The sequence below is a fragment of the Lissotriton vulgaris genome, chromosome 2_1 (assembly GCF_964263255.1).
Source record: "Lissotriton vulgaris chromosome 2_1, aLisVul1.2, whole genome shotgun sequence".
Taxonomy (NCBI): Eukaryota; Metazoa; Chordata; class Amphibia; order Caudata; family Salamandridae; genus Lissotriton; species Lissotriton vulgaris.
In genome coordinates, this window is record NC_141687.1 from 36036260 (window position 1) to 36056581 (window position 20322).

The 20322-nt window shown below is 51.3% G+C and overlaps 1 protein-coding gene across 3 annotated transcripts in view; it reads left to right on the forward strand.

The window, feature by feature from the left end:
* The window catches only part of SPEG (striated muscle enriched protein kinase), a 1422155-nt gene that overhangs the window by 1280738 nt on the left and 121095 nt on the right, over window positions 1-20322 (forward strand). For all 3 annotated transcript variants that reach the window (XM_086954403.1, XM_086954404.1, XM_086954405.1), the window contains one exon: window positions 12072-12311. In XM_086954403.1, coding sequence (XP_086810529.1) covers window positions 12072-12311 — 240 coding nt within the window. The remainder of the gene's footprint in view (window positions 1-12071; window positions 12312-20322) is intronic.

Genomic DNA, 20322 nt, shown 5'->3' on the forward strand with positions numbered 1-20322 from the left:
TTTGACGCGCATCTTTAAAAACAACCTCTTCAACCTCAATCTTCGACAAGGGCTTTTGGGCCTATCTGCGCCGACCACGCCTGCAGTCAATAGGAAAAACTCCTTTCAAAAAATGCTCCAGGTGCGATTCTGAGTTCCCACACACAGATTTGCACGAGGTTTGTAATCTCTGCCTCTCCCTGGAGCACGAAGACAGAAACTGTGAGGCCTGCGCATGGTTCAGGTCAAAGAAAACCATTTGTGACCGTCGGGCTCAACGTCACAAAATGTCTCGCAGAAGCAGCTCGATTCCGGACATCTTTGGAGCACATCCCAATGTCCAGCCGGAGCAACAAGGTGATGAAGAAGTCTCCGGGGCCGACGACTCCGACATCAAAGAGGAGACAATCACCTGGCTCAGCTGTCCATGAGTACCGAAACCCCGCTCCCAAAACCCAAACCTAAGGCTCCTATAGCACCCTCGCCCTCCAGCTTAGGTCAACACCGGCACCATGGCTCAGACGCCCCACCCTCGGGCCCGGCTATAAAACCTAAATATAAGCACAGTTCCTGACCCACATATTGACCTGGACTTTTATTCTTCTAGGCCATCACCGCCAAATGACAATATTGGGTTTGTGCAACTAATTAATAGGGCTGCCCAATATCATGGGGTACAATTACATTCTGATCCCTTAGAGGTAGATTTCTTCCTCAAAACCTTTGCACTCTCGAAAAAAATCCACGCACACCCTGCCAATGTTAAAAGGCATGCTTAAACAGGCCCCAGAAGTTTTTAAGGATCCTGTCAGAACCAGTATTCTCAATTCCATGATAGACAAAAAGTATAAGGCAGCTCCCAATGACCAAGTTTACATTAAAGGTCAGGTCCCTTTGGATTATTTTGTGGTGTCTGATGCACGCAAGAGGGCAAACTCACAGAGTACAGACGACACCCCTCCTCCTGATAAGGAATCCAAGTTAAACGTATTGCATCACAGGCCGCGAATCATTGACGGATTGCCAATGCCCAAGCTTTATTGGTCAGGTATGACAGGGCTCATTATGATGAGTTTGAACAGCTCATGCAACACCTTCCTGACCAGTACAAACAAAAAGCCAACAACCTTATACAAGAGGGGAAATTAATCACAAACACCTCAATTAAATGTGCGCTCGGTGCGGCTGATACCGCTTCTCGTGCCATTAACACCGGTATTGCATTGCTCAGGCACGCTTCACTGCGAATCTTTAGATTCAAGCTGGAGGTGCAATCTGCTATTCTTAATCAGCCCTGTGATCAAGAGCATCTTTTCGGACCCTCAGTCGACACATCTTTAGAAAAGATGAAAAAAGATACAGATACTGCTAAGTCCATGGGGGCCTTACAATTGCCTTCCCCTTGAGGTTCTATTCGCCGCTCCTTCTTCAGGGCTGGCTCCAAAACCATTGGTACAGAAAAACCCTCTTCTTTCTATAAAAGCCCCACTGAAACGTCCTCCAAAGGATACTGTCGCGGAGGCTACAGAGGCAACAATGGTAGGGGAAGAGGTCGCAGCAACAATAACCGCAGCTCCCCTCCCACCAAATAGTGACTTCCCTGCACTTCCCCCCAATAATCCCACTCCTGTCGGGGAACGTTGTAGGAGAGTAGGCTCTGCAATTCTATGGTCACCCCAGATTTTTGCTTTTTGCTTCACTGGTTTACGACTTTCCCTGGCTGTGGGCCTGCTAATCAGACCAACAGCCTAGCTGTTCTCTCTCTAAATTGACACACATGTACTTTAGGTGCAGTTACCAATTGGTATTGGGTCACTCTTGTAAATCCTTGTACAGTGTACCATAGGTACCCAGGGCATAAGTGCACCCAAGGCCTACCAGGGGCTGAAGCATGTATTATTCCACCCCTGGCTGGCCATCTAAACAGACACAACTGGCTGGTAACACAGCTGGGGCAAGGTGGTGCAATCACCTTTTGCTTTAGATATAGTATACCTATATTTAACCCAAAATGGGCACATATACTCCTATAAGTCACTCCTATGCCAGGCCTTATCAATCCTGAAGGCAGAGTGCTTGGAATTATGTGAGATGATGCTCTAGCATGAGCTGAGCCTGTCTGCAGCTTTCGGAACCATGTCCTTATAGCTGTTCCATGATATTGCTATACCATATACTCTTAAGTGCATTATAATCCTCGCGGTTATTGCTAACTTTGGCATAGCATTATCAAAACATGTTGTGTAAGGTGTCATACGCTTTGGAATACTACCCCCTCGCCAGTTCTGGCGACGGGGGTAGCATTACACTCTTCTAGAGGGATAAGACATGTATGTAACTCGAACCCCGGTTAAAGTTAACCCGAGCCTCAGCATCACAAAATGGATGCTGCTGCCACAGACACAAGTCTGACCTCCTGCTGCTGGAAGTCCTTCCAGCAATGGAGGCCTGGACAAAGGATTTCCTGCCTGGAGAGGTGCTAGCACTACCCCAAACAGGACTTTGTGTATCCAGATAGGCATGGCTGAAAGAAATGAGACATGCCTGGGGCACACAAGGTGTCCCTGTGCATACCCCGGTTCAAACCAGTTGCTGGGGCACTCCAGCCCCAGCTCTGGCACGAAACCGGACAAAGGATAGGGGGTGTAACCACCCCCCTTCCTGGTCCCACGCATGAGAGGGTCCTAGACACAGTACAGCCCCCTTTAGCAGAATAAAGGTAGGAGCTGGTCCCATTCCAAATTAGATTATCCTGAATTGAAACTAGAAAGAAGAAACTCTGGACTTCAACGTTCTGCTCCACAGAAGACTGAAGAAAATGTCCCTTGTGGCCAAAGAGTGACCACCCTGCATCCGCAGGCACCATGAAGCGTCCTAGCGGTTCACTTTGTCGTCCTTCCTGGTGGAACCAGACTTCAGAGCCCGACGAGACCCGGACTTCCAGATCTCTCCGACCTCAACTCACATCTGCAGCACAGCTGAGATCCGTGGGTGCGACGAGACACGTGGGACCGGCCATCTTGGAGAAACTGCACTTCGCTTCCAGCACGACTTCAGAGGCATCCTCGACAAAGTGCTTTGGGGATAGAGAAGCCCCAGCCCCGAGCAGCTCCTGCACCAAAGACAAGCCCTCCAGCATCCACAAGATCTGCGTGGGGCCTTTTTGCTTGATTGCTGCTTGACGCGTTGTCTAGTCACTTACCGGCTGGCTAGTGACCTCCTAGACGATGCTCCTTGAAATCTACACCGCTGGTCTGGTTGCTCCAGACTGGCCCTTGCTTCTTTCCAAAAGAGAATCACCCCGGACCCTCCTGGTCCGCACCAGACGCAATCTTCACTCACAGCATGGGTTGCCTTTGCCAAGGCCTGTTGACTCCGAATCCGGAACAGACACCGCCGACAGCGGGAGCCTGCGTGGGATAGCTCGTGTCTCCATCCTGGTCGTCGAAGACACCTCCTGGTCCACGTGGCTGCAGAGTCAAGCGTCCACTCTTCACCTGATCGCGACAACATCATCTGGTTCCTTTCTGGTTCCACTCCGGTCACTGGCTAGTGGCTGTGAACATTGTCCCCTCTGCTTTCAGGTATTCATCTTCCTCGATCCACCCTTGGATTGCTCCGGACATCTTCCTCCTAGTCGCCTGCAGCATCTTTCTTCAAGGCTCCATTGACTTCAACGCGGAAACCCAACACACTTTCACACCTATGCACCCGCAGCCCGGGGGTGAGGTAACGAGAGCATTTCGGTGCTCATAAGTAGATTGACTCTCCTGGTGTCCAGGTATCCTGTAGTTTCAGTCTCAACTAGTCGGAACTGTCTTTACTTACCTTTTTCGTAATTTGCACACGCGTCCCGTGGGCCTCCTGCTCCTTACCTAAGGTTAGGGTAGTGTAGCCCCAGCGATTCTACAGCCTCTGGGCATCCTCATTCCTTCTATCGTTCTACTTAAACTATTTGCTTAGTATATGGTTTACCGTGCCCCTAGGGCATCATTGTAATTTGTGCGACTTATTGTATTTTTCTGAAGAGTATTGTTATGTGCTTAGCCCTCTGATCTCATAAAGAGTTCAGAGGTGTTTGTTAGTAATAAATATATTGTTTATTATCATAACAACCTGTCTGGTGTCCTTTCATCTGGTATTCAAGGGGTTATATATGGTAAAACAGCTGGCTTCACATGCCAAAAGAATTAAGCCTAAGACTGCTTTGTCCATGCTACCATTAGGATAGCTTGTCTATAAGGTTGACTTACAACCAATCACCATAAGGGTTGTTTGGGATGATACAAGGTGATCACTAGAACTAGTGAGCATCATATATCAGGCCAACTTTTCACAAACGTCTGTCACAGTTCCTACCTGTCTGGAATTCAATCACAACAGACAAGTGGGTAAGACAAATTATCCAGTATTGTTATCACCTGGAACTTACCTCTACTCCCCCAAATTTGCCTCCCAGACAATCAATCAATCAATCAATCAGTGACACTTATAAAGCGCGCTACATACCCGTAGGGTCTCAAGGCGCTGGGGAGGGGGGGTGCCGCTACTGCTCGAACAGCCAGGTCTTCAGCTTCTTCCTGAAGGAGAGGTGGTCTTGGGTCAGGCGCAGGTCGGACGGGAGGGAGTTCCAGGTCTTGGCGGCCAGGTAGGAGAAGGACCTTCCTCCTGTAGTCGCTCTTCGGATGCGGGGGACGGCGGCGAGGGCGTGGTTGGCTGATCGAAGGTGGCGTTTGGGAGCGTAGAAGTTGACTCGGCTGTTGAGGTAGCTCGGGCCTTGGTCGTGTAGGGCTTTGTGTGCGTGGGTGAGGAGGCGGAAGGTGATTCTCTTGTTAATGGGGAGCCAGTGAAGGTCTCTCAGATGTCCGGAGATGTGGCTGGATCGAGGGATGTCGAGGATGAGTCTGGCAGAGGCGTTTTGGATCCGCTGGAGTCTCTTCTGGAGCTTGGCGGTGGTCCCGGCGTAGAGGGCGTTGCCGTAGTCCAGTCGGCTGGTGACGAGGGCCTGGGTGACGGTCTTCCTGGTCTCTGTGGGGATCCACCAGAAGATCTTCCGTAGCATGCGTAGGATGTTGAAGCACGCCGAGGAGACGCTGTTGACTTGCCTGGTCATGGAGAGGGAGGAGTCCAGGATGAAGCCCAGGTTGCGTGCATGGTCTGTCGGTTTGGGTGCGGTGCCCAGGGCGGGAGGCCACCAGGAGTCGTCCCAGGCGGAGGGTGAAGAGCCCAGGATGAGGACCTCCGTCTTGTCCGAGTTCAGTTTCAGGCGGCTGGTCGTCATCCACTCGGCTACCTCTTTCATCCCTTCGTGCAGGTTGGCTCTGGCGGCGGCGGGGTTGTTGGTCAGGGAGAGGATCAGCTGGGTGTCGTCGGCGTAGGAGATGATGCTGAGGTGGTGTTTGCGTACGATGGCCGCGAGGGGGCTCATGTAGACGTTGAAGAGGGTGGGGCTCAGTGATGGTCCTTGGGGGACGCCGCAGATGACTTCGGAGGCCTCTGACTTGTACGGTGGTAGGCGGACTCGCTGTGTTCTTCCGTCGAGGAAGGAGATGATCCATTCCAGCGCCTTGTCCTGGATTCCGATGTTGCTGAGGCGCCGTATAAGGGTGCGGTGGCAGACCGTGTCGAATGCCGCGGAGAGGTCTAGGAGGATGAGGGCCGCTGTTTCTCCATTGTCCATCAGGGCTCGGATGTCATCGGTGGCGGCGATGAGGGCGGTCTCGGTGCTGTGTTTGGCTCGGAAGCCGGACTGTGAGGGGTCGAGGGATCCATTCGTCTCGAGGAAGGCGGCCATCTGCTTGTTGACGGTCTTCTCGATGACTTTGGCTGGAAACGGGAGAAGCGAGATGGGGCGGTAGTTCTTGAGGTCGGTGGGGTCCGCTGTTGGTTTCTTGAGTAGAGCGCTGAGTTCGGCGTGTTTCCAGCTTTCGGGGAAGATGGCGGTGTCGAAGGATGTGTTGATGATGTCTCGCAGGTGGGGTGCGATGACAGCGTCGGCCTTGTTGAAAACGTGGTGAGGGCAGGGGTCGGTTGGTGATCCGGAGTGGATGGAGTTCATCGTGCGGATGGTGTCTTCTGTGCTGATCGGGGTCCAGGCGTGGAGGGTGGTGGTGCTGGGGGGTGGCTGGTCGGTCGTGGTGTGCGTTGGTTGGTTGTTGAAACTGCTGTGTATGTCCGTGATCTTGTTGTGGAAGTATGAGGCGAGGGAGTTGCAGAGGTCTTGCGATGGGGTGATGTCGTTGTTTCCTGCGCTGGGGTTGGAAAGCTCTTTCACGATGTTGAAGAGTTCCTTGCTGTTGTGTGCGTTGTTGTCCAACCGGTCCTTGAATGCTGTTCTCTTGGCGGCGCGGATCAGCTGGTGGTGTTTCCGGGTGGCCAGTTTGTAGGAGGTCCTGTTGTCCGGTGTCGGGTCCCTTTTCCAGACTTTCTCGAGGGCTCGGCAGTTCTTCTTGGAGCTCTTGAGTTCGTCGGTGAACCATGGGGCCTTCTTGCTGCCGGGTCTGCTGGGCGGGGTCCTCAGCGGGGCGAGTTCGTCCGCGCAGTTGCTGATCCACTTCGTGATGTTATCGGCGGCCTGGCTGGGGTTCGCTGAGCTGGCAGGAGGGTGTTGGCTCAGGGAGGTGGCGAGCTGGTCTGCTGTGATCTTGTTCCAGCTTCTGCGGGCGGTGTGTTGCTGGTGTTGGTGGGTCGTCGTTCTCTTGAAGGTGAAGTGGACGCAGCTGTGGTCCGTCCATTGAAGCTCTGTGGCGTGGCTGAAGTTGATGTCTGTGCTGGATGAGAAGACGGCGTCGAGTGTGTGTCCGGCGAGGTGGGTGGGGGTGGACACCAGTTGCTTGAGTCCCAGGTTGGCGAGGTTGTCGAGCAGGGTGCTGGTGTTGTGGTCGTTGTTGTTCTCCAGGTGGAAGTTCAGGTCCCCCAGGAGGATGTAGTCAGCGGAGGGGAGGGCATGCGGGCTGACGAAGTCGGCGATGTCCTCGCTGAATTGCGTGCGTGGTCCAGGGGGTCGGTAGATCAGGGTGCCTCTGAGGGTGGTGTTCGGGTTGGTGTGGATCTGGAAATGCAGGTGTTCGGCGCTGGTCAGGGTGTTGTCGGTGCTGGTCGTGAGACGGATGGTGTTCCTGTGGATGATGGCGATGCCTCCTCCCATCTGGTTGGCGTTTCGGTCCCTCCGGACGATCTTGTAGCCCTCTGGGATAGCGATGGCGATGTCGGGAGCTGAAGAGGCGTTCATCCAGGTCTCCGTGAGGAAGGCAACGTCAGGGGCTGTGGTGTCTAGAAGGTTCCAGAGTTCGATGGCGTGTCTGTGGACGGAGCGGGTGTTGAGCAGGATGCACTTGAGGTGGGTGCTGCTGGAGTTCGACTTGGCGGGAGCTGGTGCGAGGCAGGTCCGGATGCAGGAGAACTTGCAGGCGTGGCAGCTGAAAGGTCCGTGGGTGTGTCGTGGTGTGGCTTGATGGCAATCAGGGAGTCGGCCGGAGTTGAGAGCGGTGAGGGTGGCGGCGGAGTACGTCAGGCGGGTCGGTCGGGCTCCTCGGGGGCCAGGGGTCCTGGCGCTGGTCGCGATCCGGTCGCGGACGGGCGCAGACGGGCTTACCTTTGGCGCGCCTTCGGCGCACAATCGGCGCGCCCGCTGCGCGTGACCGCTGCGCGTTCGCACGGTCGCCATTTAAGGCGAAGTGCGCGGGTGGGCGGGGCAGCTGGGAGGCGGGAGCGGGGAGGGTTACAGAAGACAAAAGGGGCGGGGACAAGCGGCGGTGGCGGGAAGGGAGGGCGGGGGGCGGCGCGGTAGGCGGACAACAAGGAAGGAGAGAAAACGCGCTAAAAGTAAAAAACAGGCACAAATTACCACTAAAAGCGGCAAAAACAGATTAAACACCAAAACCAGACAAGCACAAATCAATGACAAAACAAGGGAAAAACAAAAGCACTCGCAGCGGCGGCAGCCGGCAAACGAGGCAGCAGCGAGGCAGGGGCAGGCAAGGGGCACACGCAGCAGCTGGTGGCCGTGCGGCGCGGGGGTGTCCCACAAGTGGGTCACACTCACCTGCGTCGCACGGTCGCCATTTAAGGCCAAGTGCGCGGGTGGGCGGGGCAGCTGGGAGGCGGGAGCGGGGAGGGTTACAAAGTCCAATGTCCTCAGAACTGACACTCTCAAACAAGAAGTTCTTTCTCTATTACAAAAACATGCAATAGAACCAGTCCCCTTGCCTCATCAAGGCACAGGGGTTACTCCCTCTATTTCCAAATACCAAAAAAGGACGACTCTCAGGACAATATTGGACTTCAGACCGCTAAACTTCTACATTCAATTGGATCACTTCCACATGGTCACTCTATAACAGGTGCTCCCACTACTTCAACAAGGTGACTTTCTTTCCACTCTAGATTTAAATTACGCCTACTTTCACATTCCCATTCAACCCGCTCACAGGAAATATCTCAGGTTTGTGGTAGACAGTCAACACTACCAATTCAAAGTCCTCCCATTCGGGGTGACTACAACACCCAGGGCCTCATTTATGAAAAGTGACGCATCGCTGCGTGAAAACAGCGATGCGTCACTTTTCACTGCTCACTCCTTGCGACATTCCTGATGCGTCATATTTAATGTATGATGCATCATGTCGCAAGGAGTTACAGATACGTCAGTATTTCTGACGTATCTGTAAGCGCAAAAGTGACGCATTGCTGGAGTGTGTCACAAAAGTGACGCAACTCAAGCAATGCGTCCTTTCACATTGGGAAAGCCCCATGTGAAAGGGCTTGCGTCAGTCTTACGCCTGCTGTGAGGCATGCACAAGATTTTGACGCAACAGCATCCTAAAAGTGACGCAGTGAAATCTCTTAGATTTCACTGCGTCACTATTACGAGGCTTTTTGCGGGGGAACACCCCCTCTGCATACATTATACCTGACACAGGTATAATGTGGCGCAAGGGTTTAAAAAGCGACGCATCTACCTAGATGCGTCACTTTTTAAATATGGCGCAACAAGGCGCATTTTTTACACCGCTGGTGCGTCACAAAAAGTGACGCACCGGCGACGCAAAACTGACGCAAGGCCTTCATAAATAAGGCCTCCAGAGTTTTCACCAAGTGCCTCGCAGTAGCTGTGGCCCACTTACGAATACAGCACATTCATGTCTTCCCTTATATGGAAGACTGCCTCATAAAAGCCAAGTCATACAGCAGCTGTGCGAAACACACACACAAATTAATCCAACTGCTTGCCGACTGGGATTCATGGTAAACCTCACCAAATCCCACCTCCAACCGTCCAGCATACAACAGTATCTAGGGACTACAATAGACACTTCAAAAGCTCTAGCATACCCCAACCTAGTCAGGATAAACACCATACAAGCTCTAATAACAAAATTGCAGCCTCAACACTCACTTCCAGCTCTTGTGTTCATGCAGCTAATTGGGATGATGGCCTCCTGCATTTTCATCGTCCCTTATGTAAGCGTTCAAATGCGTCCCTTACAGGAGTGTTTTGCACATCAGTGGAACCAGGCTCAAGGTCAGCTAACAGATCTGGTGTTGGTAGACGACCGCACCCATCGCACTCTGCGGTGGTGGAACACAAGAAAAACCTTTCCAAAAGGCGGTCATTCCTCGAAGCTCAAACAGCATTTCCTCACAATAATCCTCATTGCTCCAACATGGGCTCGACCGCCATGGTTCACAACCCTCTTGGAACTATCAGTAGTTCCTCATCAAAAGCTATAGTATATCACCCAAGCTTCTCACTCTGAACCATGGAGAGATATGACATCCAGATCCCAGTCAACCCAACCTTGCAATCTGGCACCTGAAACCTTAGAGTTTAGCTACCTCCATCTCCCACCAGACTGCATGAACATCATTAAAGAGGCTAGACACCCTAACACTAGGGCTTGCTATGCCGCAAAGTGGAAAAGATTTGTAATTTACTGTACAAATAATAATAACAAACAATAACAAACAATGCTTCTATTCAAAACATCATCTGCTACCTTTTGCATCTACAACAGTGTAAAACAGACAACACCTGTTTTTGTTTAGGGTACCAGCTATCAAAGCATTTATTGAAGGACTTAAAAGAATAATTCCACCTATTGCTCCACCCTCTCCATTATGGAACTTAAATATTTTGGTCCTTACCAGAATCATGGGTCCCCCATTTGAACTTCTGCATAAATGCGAATTACAACTTCTCACCTGGAAAGTAGCCTTCCTGGTTGCAATAACCTCTCTCTGAAGAATCAGTATCCAGGCATTAACCATACAAGAACCATTTCTACAAATTCATCATAGCAAAGTGGTTCTTAGGACTAACCAAAAATTTCTACCTAAAGTCGTGTCTGCTTTCCACCTTAACCAGTCTGTAGAACTCCCAGTATTTTCCCCTCAACCAGACTCAGTAGCAGAACGAGCTCTTCACATGCTAGACGTCAAAAGACTGATACTTTACTACATTGAAAAAACAAAAACTTTTCGTAAGACTAAATAACTTTTTGTGGCTTTCTCCCCACCTCATTAGCGCAATCCTATCTTAAAAACAGGGATTGCAAGGTGGATTGTTAAATGCATCCAAATATGCTACGCTAAAGCCAAACGCACATTTACCATTCCCCCTAGAGCTCACTCCACACGTAAAGTAGGGGCATCTGTGGCGTTCTTAGGGAACATTCCCCTAGATGACATCTGCAAAGCAGCAACTTGGTGTACACCACAGCACCCTCAAAAAACACTATTGTGTAGACGTGCAGGCAAAACAACAAGCTAGTGTAGGCCAGGCTGTACTAAGAACACCTTTTCAAACCACTGCAACAGATATAGGTAGCCACTGCTAAAGAGGTAACTGCTGTATAACCTACTATGAATAAGTATACGATCTACAGATCATATGCCTTGAACGGTAAATGCTACTTACCAGTATGCAGTGACCTGTTCTTGGCAGGTAGAGCTGTAGATTTGTATACGCCCACCCGCCTCCCCAGATAGCTCTATCTGTTCTAGTATTTTCTTACTTAGATACATTACACATGGACATCCTTTTCTATTTCTTACTAACTCCATCATAACCCTCCATGACAAAACAATCTGGAGATAGAGTCAATGCCCATGCGCACCATCGTCCTAAGGAGGAGTCACTTACCTCGTGACTACAAAGACTTCCTCCAAGACAAAAACAAAGTGAAAACATCCGAGCCCAACACCAGATGGCGATCTATGCATACGTATATGAATCTACAGCTCTACATGCCAAGAACAGATGCGTACGGGTAAGTAGCATTTTCCTTTCTGGCTGTTAATCCGGACAAGGTTGTCCTTCAACCTCGTCCACCCTTTCTTCCCAAAAGTGGTTTCTTCTTTCCACATTGGTCAAACCATCACTTTGCCCACTTTCTTCCCGACTCCACATCCTTCTAAGAAGGAAAAGTGGCTCCACCGTCTGAATCCAAAAGGTGCACTTTCAGGGCCCTAGATTTTGCACACAAGTGGTCAGTGTCTTGCATGGCTCTGCGCTTCTGGCGTGGAAAGTCGTGTACAGAACTGACATCAGGGCACGAGGGTGGCGTCTAAGTAGTGATCTTAGCGCCCATGACGCCGACGACGAACGCGGAGCTGACCGACGCCACCTTTAGAGGCGCAGGGGTACTACTGACAAAAAATTCTCCGGATCCAGTCTGATACCTGGGGGTAATTCACAAGGTAGGGAATCTATAACTAATCTATGTCTCTTACAGATAAATTTTTACCGAAGGTAAGTAACTTGTTCTTTAAATGTAGTTTTCTGTATACAGCATAAATATTAAACGTTCTGCACTGAGGTATCTGTTTAGTAATTGTCATTGTGTGTATACCATTTGTATTTTATTCTCTATGTAATATTGTGCATTTAAGAACCATTGAGTTGGGTAGCAATATACATCTGGTTTTGTAGCGCTAAGATACCCTTCTGGTTAAATGTAAGATTTACAAATACACGTTACCTTATATTCCAATAACTTCCTGTCATCTGTCTTGTGCTCTTGAGGCTGCTTCATGATACAAAAATGCAAAAATAAATAATTAAGTGTTTATGTGTTTGATGTAACCCACAGAGGAAGATTCGGTGTGATCCGTGAGTGCAAAGAGAACTCAACCGGCAAACACTTTATGGCAAAGATCATTCCGTACGAAGCTGAAAACAAGCAGAGCATCCTGCAGGAGTACGATATCCTGAAAACACTCCACCATGAGCGCATCATGGCACTGCATGAGGCCTACATCACTCCACGCTATTTAGTGCTTATCTCTGAAAACTGTGTGGGCAAAGAGATCCTCTTCAGTCTCATTGATAGGTAAGGAGGGATGCTGGCAGATGGGAATGTTAAGAAATTCAGAACAGAACGAGAAAGCACATTCATTTACTTGTAAAGGAGGTGCCTCTCACACTAATGAACTACTTTGTATTGGCTATACCTCGTTGTTCCTAAATTAAAAATTACAGTCCAAAAAATCTAAGCCTAGGTGGAGGAACTCCGCGAAGTGACCAAAAAACTTTGCTGTGCTACTTGGAGTTCCGCAAGTGGCTGAGTGCATTTGGTCATGCCGTTCACGTTGATTTCAGCCCTGGGTGTTTGTTCTGCGCTGATAAGTCTGCGTGAACTGCACCATGCGCAGCACAAGAGGGGGCTGCTTCTTTTCTTTCCGCTCAAGTAGATTTTCTACCCGAGCAGGAGCTTTCTCAACGCGAACGGATGGTTTCTCAACACGAGCGGTTGTGGCCATCCACGACTGCCAGCGTTGAGAAATCTTGTCAGGAGCTGGATTTTCTTCGCTCGTGCACATCAATTTCCGAATTTAAAAAACACTTCCCTTTATGCCTTTTTGCATTCATGTGTCCTATGGGAAGAATGCAAAGTGTGGTTCTTCAATGGCATCCTGCTTGTAAAATAAAACAACCTTTATATCCACAATGCTGGAAAATATTAATGCCTGCTGAACTTTTATCTTCTCTAGTGGACATCACAAAGGATGCTTATTCTTGCAATTAGCTCCTCAAACATTGGTCACCACAGACTCAATTGAATTCAGCCAAGCAGCCCATTGTCTATGATACTAGAATCATAGGTTTTGGCTACTTGAGGGCACAACATTTCAAAATGTTTTCCTACAACTCATAGTGATAACCCAGGCTTTCAAGTATGTTATTCTTCCTCTCCATGAAAACAAATTAACATTTGGAAATGCAATACAGCATCTCTGTTTTACTTGAACAAACACAAACTATCTCAGTGCATTCTGTATTTCTTCTGACAAATCAAATAATGGTCTGTGCCATTCTGAACAAATGAATCCTTGTGGCAGTTCACTTAGAAGGGAAGACACATATAGATGGGCACCTGTCATTAGACTCCACTGCGATGACACAACCAAAACTTCAGTGCCAGGTTGTATTTCACCCTTGGGTGTTCCTCTAAATAGACCTCTTTGCAAATAGAATGATTACAAGTCCTATTGATTGAGGACCCACTGAATGAACAGTCATGGAAAGCTCTTAAAGAGTCCCATCTGACATATCACAGGCACCGCAGAGGTTAGAAAATACAGAGACATCTTTTGGTCTCACCGCTCCTACCTACAATTACTAGTTCTCTTCAGGGGGATCCTCATCAATAGTCATAAGCACTGCATAGTCCCACCCATGCGCAAGGATCACTTGTAAAATGTTATATATATATATATATAAATATAATAAATATAAAAATTTGCTGGTGTGGCTGTTTGGTTTCGTGGAGGCCAGGACGAGCTCTTGCAACATATATATATATATATATATATATATATATATATATATATATATATATATATATATATATATATATATATATATATATATATATTTATTTTCATCAAGGAAACGCCGCACTCAGGAGCTTTTAGATTTTCAAGTTTTATTCACACACAGAGCCTAGTCTGCACACCAACGCGTTTCAGCCTGACGGCCTTGGTCACGGACACTAGACCGTGACCAATTCCGTCAGGCTGAAATGCGTTGGTGTGCAGACTAGGCTCTGTGTGTGAATAAATCTTGAAAATCTAAAAGCTCCTGAGCGTGGCATTTCCTAGATGAAAAATTGACGTTTTGGCTACTGGCTGAGCCGAACGCCTGCACTCGCTGTTTGTTGTTGCTCCGGTGAAGTCAGCCACATTGTTGGAATAAAAAAAAAATATATATATATATATATATATATATATGCAATACCTCGCAGAAAAACACCGCTTCAGCACGCAATCACGAGCGTGGACCGGCTAATGTGTCAGCATTGTTTTATTACTTTTTCACACAGTCAAGACGCGTTTCGGCCGTCCAAGTGGCCTTGATCACATGACTGAGCGTTCTGACAAGCCCCATTTTAAAGTGCAAGTGCAACTGTATTGCAATAGCCCAATGTTGTGCCTCAGTGGCCCTTCTTGTTAATGGAATCTGAAAGAAACAGGTTAGTGTTAGATTCCTTACCTTAGAATATCCCCAGGTGTCAGACTGGATCCGGAAAGTTTTGCGTAGCAGTACCCCTGTGCGACGGTATGCGTCATCTGCGGCTCCGCGTCCGTCGTCGGCGTCATTGGCGACGGGATGACGTCTTCGGAGTACTTAGATGCCAGCCTCGCGCGCTGATGTCAGTTCTTCTTTTTTCCACACCAGCAAGCGCAGATCCGGAAAAGTCACCTTTTGACTAACTTTTTCGATCTTTTTGATCCTGTTTCGAGTCGTGAGACTATCGATGCCTGTAGGGATGCCCGGGTTCAAGCTCTGTGCCGATTGCAACCGACTGATGTCGGTTACCGACACCCATCGCTGGTGCCTGTATTGCCTTGGGGCTGACCATGATGACAAGTCGTGCCCAGACTGCCGAACATTGACGTCGAAGGCTAGGAGGGAGCGGTCCCATAAGCGCCTCCAGCTCCGGCAGTCGGCCCGTGCCGTTCATGGTCCAGGTCGAGGAGGAGGTTAAAGGACCGGTCACGGGCCACAGTCATCGCAGCTCGGTGAGTCGAAACCATTCATCGGGCTCCAGGTCCTCAGGTAAGAGGCACAAGAAGTCAAAGACGACATCGCTTTTCCGACTTCCTACGGCGCCACTGCCAGCTCCATACCCACCGGTCCCTGGGCTGCACGCGACGTCGGAGGAGATCGATGCCTTCCTCATGGCCGTGAGGTCACTCTCTCCTCCGTCGGGTCCTGCTGTGGCGCCTTCGGGCCCGACTGGGAGCCCAAGTGGGCTGGGTGCTTCGGCCCAGGCGCCATCGGGTGCTTCGGCCCCGGCGCCATTGGCGACTTTGGACCCGACGCCGCAGGGCCCCACCGGATCCAGGTCCGACTCCGGGTCGCTGTTGGTCGACCTTACGACCCTTCCGCCAGCGCCGACCCCCAGGGTGTCGCCCTCGACACCGTCCCCGGACTACATCGTCCCCGGTCCCTCCCTCGGTCCGGACCCGGCGTCGGACCGGTGTCGCTAGACTCCGCATTCGACGCCGAGAGAAGAGCAATTCTTCTATGATCCGGCCCCATCCTTTGTATCTGAATACCAGGAGATGGGAGGCGAGGAGGATTGGGAGGGGTCTGAGGACCCTCTGGCACTGAAGTGCCAGTCGTATTAGGACTGGGCAGTGGATCTAGGGGAGGCCAGTGGTTTGGAAACTTCGCCCGACACTGTTTTTGTCTCCCTTCCTACCGTGGCTGCGGAGGAGGGGGCTGCTTACAGCGTGGTGTTGACGAGGGTGGCCAAGGCCTTGGCTCTTGAGCTCCCCGTCGCGGCCGTGAGGACTAACCTCCTCACTGAGGTCCTTAAATCACAGGGAAGTTCTTCGGAGCCTCTATTGCCGTTTAATGAGGCTCTTACTGACGTTCTGTTGGGCACCTGGTCCAGGCCTGCTACAGGTTCCCCTGTAGATCGGAACGTGGCTAGACGCCACCGCCCGGCCCCAGGCGACCCTAGCTTCCTGTCCACCCACCCCACCCCCGAGAGCCTGGTTATCCATTCCTCTATCTCCCAGACAGCATTCCCGACTGCTCCGCCTGATCGGGAATCCAAAAGGTAAGAACAATTCGGTACAAAGCTGTACTCCTCACATAGGTCCCGATTCACAGAACTAACTTAAGACAAAATCCTAAACTTACTACTTTTGGTATTCACAGAAGTTAGGATTTTGTCTTAAGTTTGTCTTAAGACAGACTTAAGACAGACTTAAGACAAAATCCTAACTTAAGTCTGTCTTAAGACAAAATCCTAACTTCTGTGAATACCAAAAGTAGTAAGTTTAGGATTTTGTCTTAAGTTAGTTCTGTGAATCGGGCCCATTGTTTGGGGTTGCGGTCGGTCAACATCGTTTGCCTTTTGGGCCGTTATACCCACTCTCTGTGGGACATGGTCGTGGACGTGCTGCCAGAATGCCCAGAGGAGGGTAGGGTCAAACTTGCTCAAGCCCTTGCGGAATGGCGGGATGCAGCACGGTACTCCATCCGATGTGGGCTGGATACCACGGACTCGATGGGCAGGGCGATTTCCACGATGGTGGCGGTTCGCCGCCACGCCTGGCTGAGGTCTGCCAACTTTTAAGGTGATGTCCAGAATTCACTCATGGACATGCTGTTTGATGGCCGTCGCCTCTTTTGCGACAAGGCAGACAGTGCGCTTGAGCGTTTCAAGGACTCCAGGGCTACGGCCAAGTCCTTGGGCCTGTCAGGCCAGCGCCAGCAAAACTTCTGCCTTTCGCTCCTTTCGTGGCCAAGAAAGGGTCGCCCCCTCACGTCCTGCCAGCCACAGGCAGCAGACTAACATCCAGCGTGGCGGCGGACATGGTAACCGCCGTGGCGGTATCAGGTGACATCGGCGAGGCCAGTCCACATCCACAAACGCAGCATCCGCCTCAAAGCCTTCCTAGTCTGAGCTTTTAGGCCCATTTGACGCCAGTGGGGGCACGGTTCGCCATCACCTCCTCCACTGGCGTACCATCACATCGGACAGGTGGGTGCTGCAAATCGTCCGAAGGGGCTACTCCCTCCCCTTCGAGGCGACCCTTCCTGCCATGCCACCGCAGTACCACCGCGTGTCGGGGGATCACTTGCAACTTCTGCAAGAGTAAGTTACAGCCCTCTTGGCCGAGGGGGCCATCAAGCGCGTTCCTGGGCCAGAAGTAGGGTGTGGTTGTTACTCCCACTACTTTCTGGTTCCCAAGAAGGGCAAAGGGGGCCTACGCCCTATCTTGGACCTGCGGAACGTCAACGGCTTCCTACGGAAGGAAAAGTTCAAGATGCTGACTTTGGCTCAGGTCCTAGCTGCCCTAGACCCAGAAGACTGGATGGTAGCGTTGGACTTGCAGGACGCATATTTTCACATCCCTGTCCTGCCGGCCCACCGGCGTTACCTGCGGTTCACGGAAGGCTGCGAGCACTTTCAGTTTCCCGTGCTCCCCTTCGGCCTTACCAGCGCCCCTCAGGTGTTCACGAAAGTGATGGCGGTGGTCGCAGCTCATCTGCGCAGATTAGGGGTGTCAGTCTTCCCCTATCTCGACGACTGGTTGTTGAAGGCGGGCACGCCCAGACAGTCGTCAGCCACCTCCAGACTACGGCCGACCTTCTGCACCTGCTGGGGTTCTCCATCAATGTGCCAAAGTCACACCTGTGTCCCTCTCAGAAGCTCCTCTTCATTGGAGCGGTTCTGGATTCGGCGCAGTTTCGGGTTTATCCTCCCGAACAGCCAGTTTGGGATATTCAGGCTCTGATTCCGATCTTTCAGCCTTTATCCCGAGTCTCAGTCAGGTTGGCGCTGCGGCTTCTGGGGCTGATGGCCTCCTGCATCCTTCTGTTGCATCATGCCAGATGGCAGATGCAGGCTCTGCAGTGGGACCTGAAGTTTCAGTGGGCCCAGCATCAGGGCAACCTGTCCGACCACGTCCTGATCTCGGAGGGCACTGCGAGACAGTTTCAGTGGTGGCTCACGGACCGCGATTGAGTCAGCGGCAGATCCCTCTCCCTACCCCAACAGGAGCACGTAGTAGTGACGGATGTGTCCCTCCTGGGCTGGGGGGGACACATGGGAAAGGCGGAGATCAGGGGCCTCTGGTCTCCAGCGGAGCCCCGGCTCCATGTCACCCTTCTGGAGCTGCAGGCGATCCGACTTGCACTGAAGGCATTCCTTCCCTCTGTCCGGGGAAATGTGGTTCAGTTGTTCACAGACAACATCACCGCCATGTGGTACTGCAACAAAAACGGCTGGTGGGGTCGTGGACCCTTTGCCATGAGGCTCTGCACCTCTGGCAGTGGCTGGAACACCAGGGCGTCACTCTGGTGGTTCAATACCTGGCAGGTTCCCTGAACGCCAGGGCGGACAAACTCAGCCATAGGTGCATGATAGATCACAAATGGCGTCTGAACTCGGACGAGCCGCAAGGTCTCTTTCAGCAGTGGGGGGAGCCTTGGTTAGATCTATTCGCCACAGAAGAGAACGTGCAATGTCATCAGTTCTGCATGTTGGAATTTCCAAGACGGCAGTCGCTCAGAGACGCTTTTTGTTGCGAGTGGAGTTGCCATCTGTTGTACGCCTTTCATCCTAGACCACTTCTGCCCAGAGTGCTGAAGAAGATCAGGCGCGACCGGGCCCAAGAGTATGGTATCACGAGTTGCTCAGTATTGAGGCCTTTTGACTTGCCTCCTGAGCGCTCGATTTGAGCCACTTCACAACTGTCCTATCCGCCTTCTTACTCTGAAGACTGCTTTCCTGGTTGCCATCACCGCTGCCAGGAGAGTGAGTGAGCTCCAGGCTCTTTCCTCTAAACCTCCTTTCCTTTCTGTCCATCCGGACAAGGTTGTGTTGCGGACTAAGCCCTCTTTCCTGCCCAAGGTTGTCACGGCCTTCCACATCGGGCAGTCTATCACCTTGCCCACCTTCTTTCCGCCTCCGCATCCCTCAAAGGAGGAAGAGTGTCTCCACCGTCTGGACCCAAAACGTGCGCTCTCATTCTATCTGGATTGCACACGCCAGTTCCGGGTGGATGACCAACTCTTTGTTGGTTACGTGAACGCTAAGAAGGGACGGGCGGTACACAAGCGGACCATCTCTCGGTGGGTCTTCTTGTGTATCAAGGCTTGTTACTCCTTGGCAAGGAAGGAGCCTCCTGTTGGGCTGAGGGCCCATTCCACTCGGGCCACGGCGGCCACCGCTGCCCTGGGCCGGGGTGTCCCCTTGCAGGACATCTGTCAGGCAGCTGCGTGGGCATCGTTGCACACGTTTGCAAGACACTACTGCCTGGACCGCCAAGTCCGGAGGGATGGCTTCCTTGGCCGTTCCGTCCTCCAGGACTTTCTGGTGTGGTTATTGGTTCGCAGACCCACCACCGGGGTTGGTATGTCTGAAGTATCTATTCTAAGGTAAGGAATCTAATACTAACCTGTTTCTTTCAGATGAACAAGTTACTTACCTTCGGTAATTATATATCTGTAAGAAACAGTAGTTGGTATTAGATTGCTTACCGCCCCACCCATCCTCCCCGTTCTGCGAACCGATATCTAGGGTTAAGGTCATCCCCTTTCAGGGCCCTAGTTTTAATGGCACCAGTGTTGGTTTTTGACATGGCTCTGCGCTTTTGGTGTGGAAAAGCTGTGTCTAAGAACTGACGTCAGCACGCGGAGGCGGCGTCTAAGTACTCTGATGACGTCATCACTGCGCTCACGATGCAAATCCACATTCTGTCCATCACCTGTTTTGTTTGCAATTGCCGCCATAAGTGCGCTGGGGATGCTCAGACGTGGGTCCCAGGCACTCCACACCACTGGAGTCAAGCTAGCCGGGCTGATGAGAGGTGTTACCTCGAAACCGGTCCGGTCCTCGGATGCTTGATTCCGTTCTGGGAAGGACATGGTTTTGTAGTTCGGACTGGACTGTTCCCATGGGGCACAGGGTCAGAGCTGATTTGCATATCGCCATGGTCTAACCCAGGGTGGTGTGGAGTGCAAAAAAACGATGGATTTGGGCCCAGATCTTTGGACTGGGGTGAATGTGTGACATTGATCCACATTCTGTCCAGCACCTGTTTTGTTTGCAATTGCCGCCATAAGTGCGCTGGGGATGCTCAGACGTGGGTCCCAGACACTCCACACCACTGGAGTCAAGCTAGCCGGGCTGATGAGAGGTGTTACCTCGAAACCGGTCCGGTCCTCGGATGCTTGATTCCGTTCTGGGAAGGACATGGCTTTTGTAGTTCGGACTGGACTGTTCCCATGGGGCACAGGGTCAGAGCTGATTTGCATATCGCCATTGTCTAACCCAGGGTGGTGTGGAGTGCAAAAAAACAATGGATTTGGGCCCA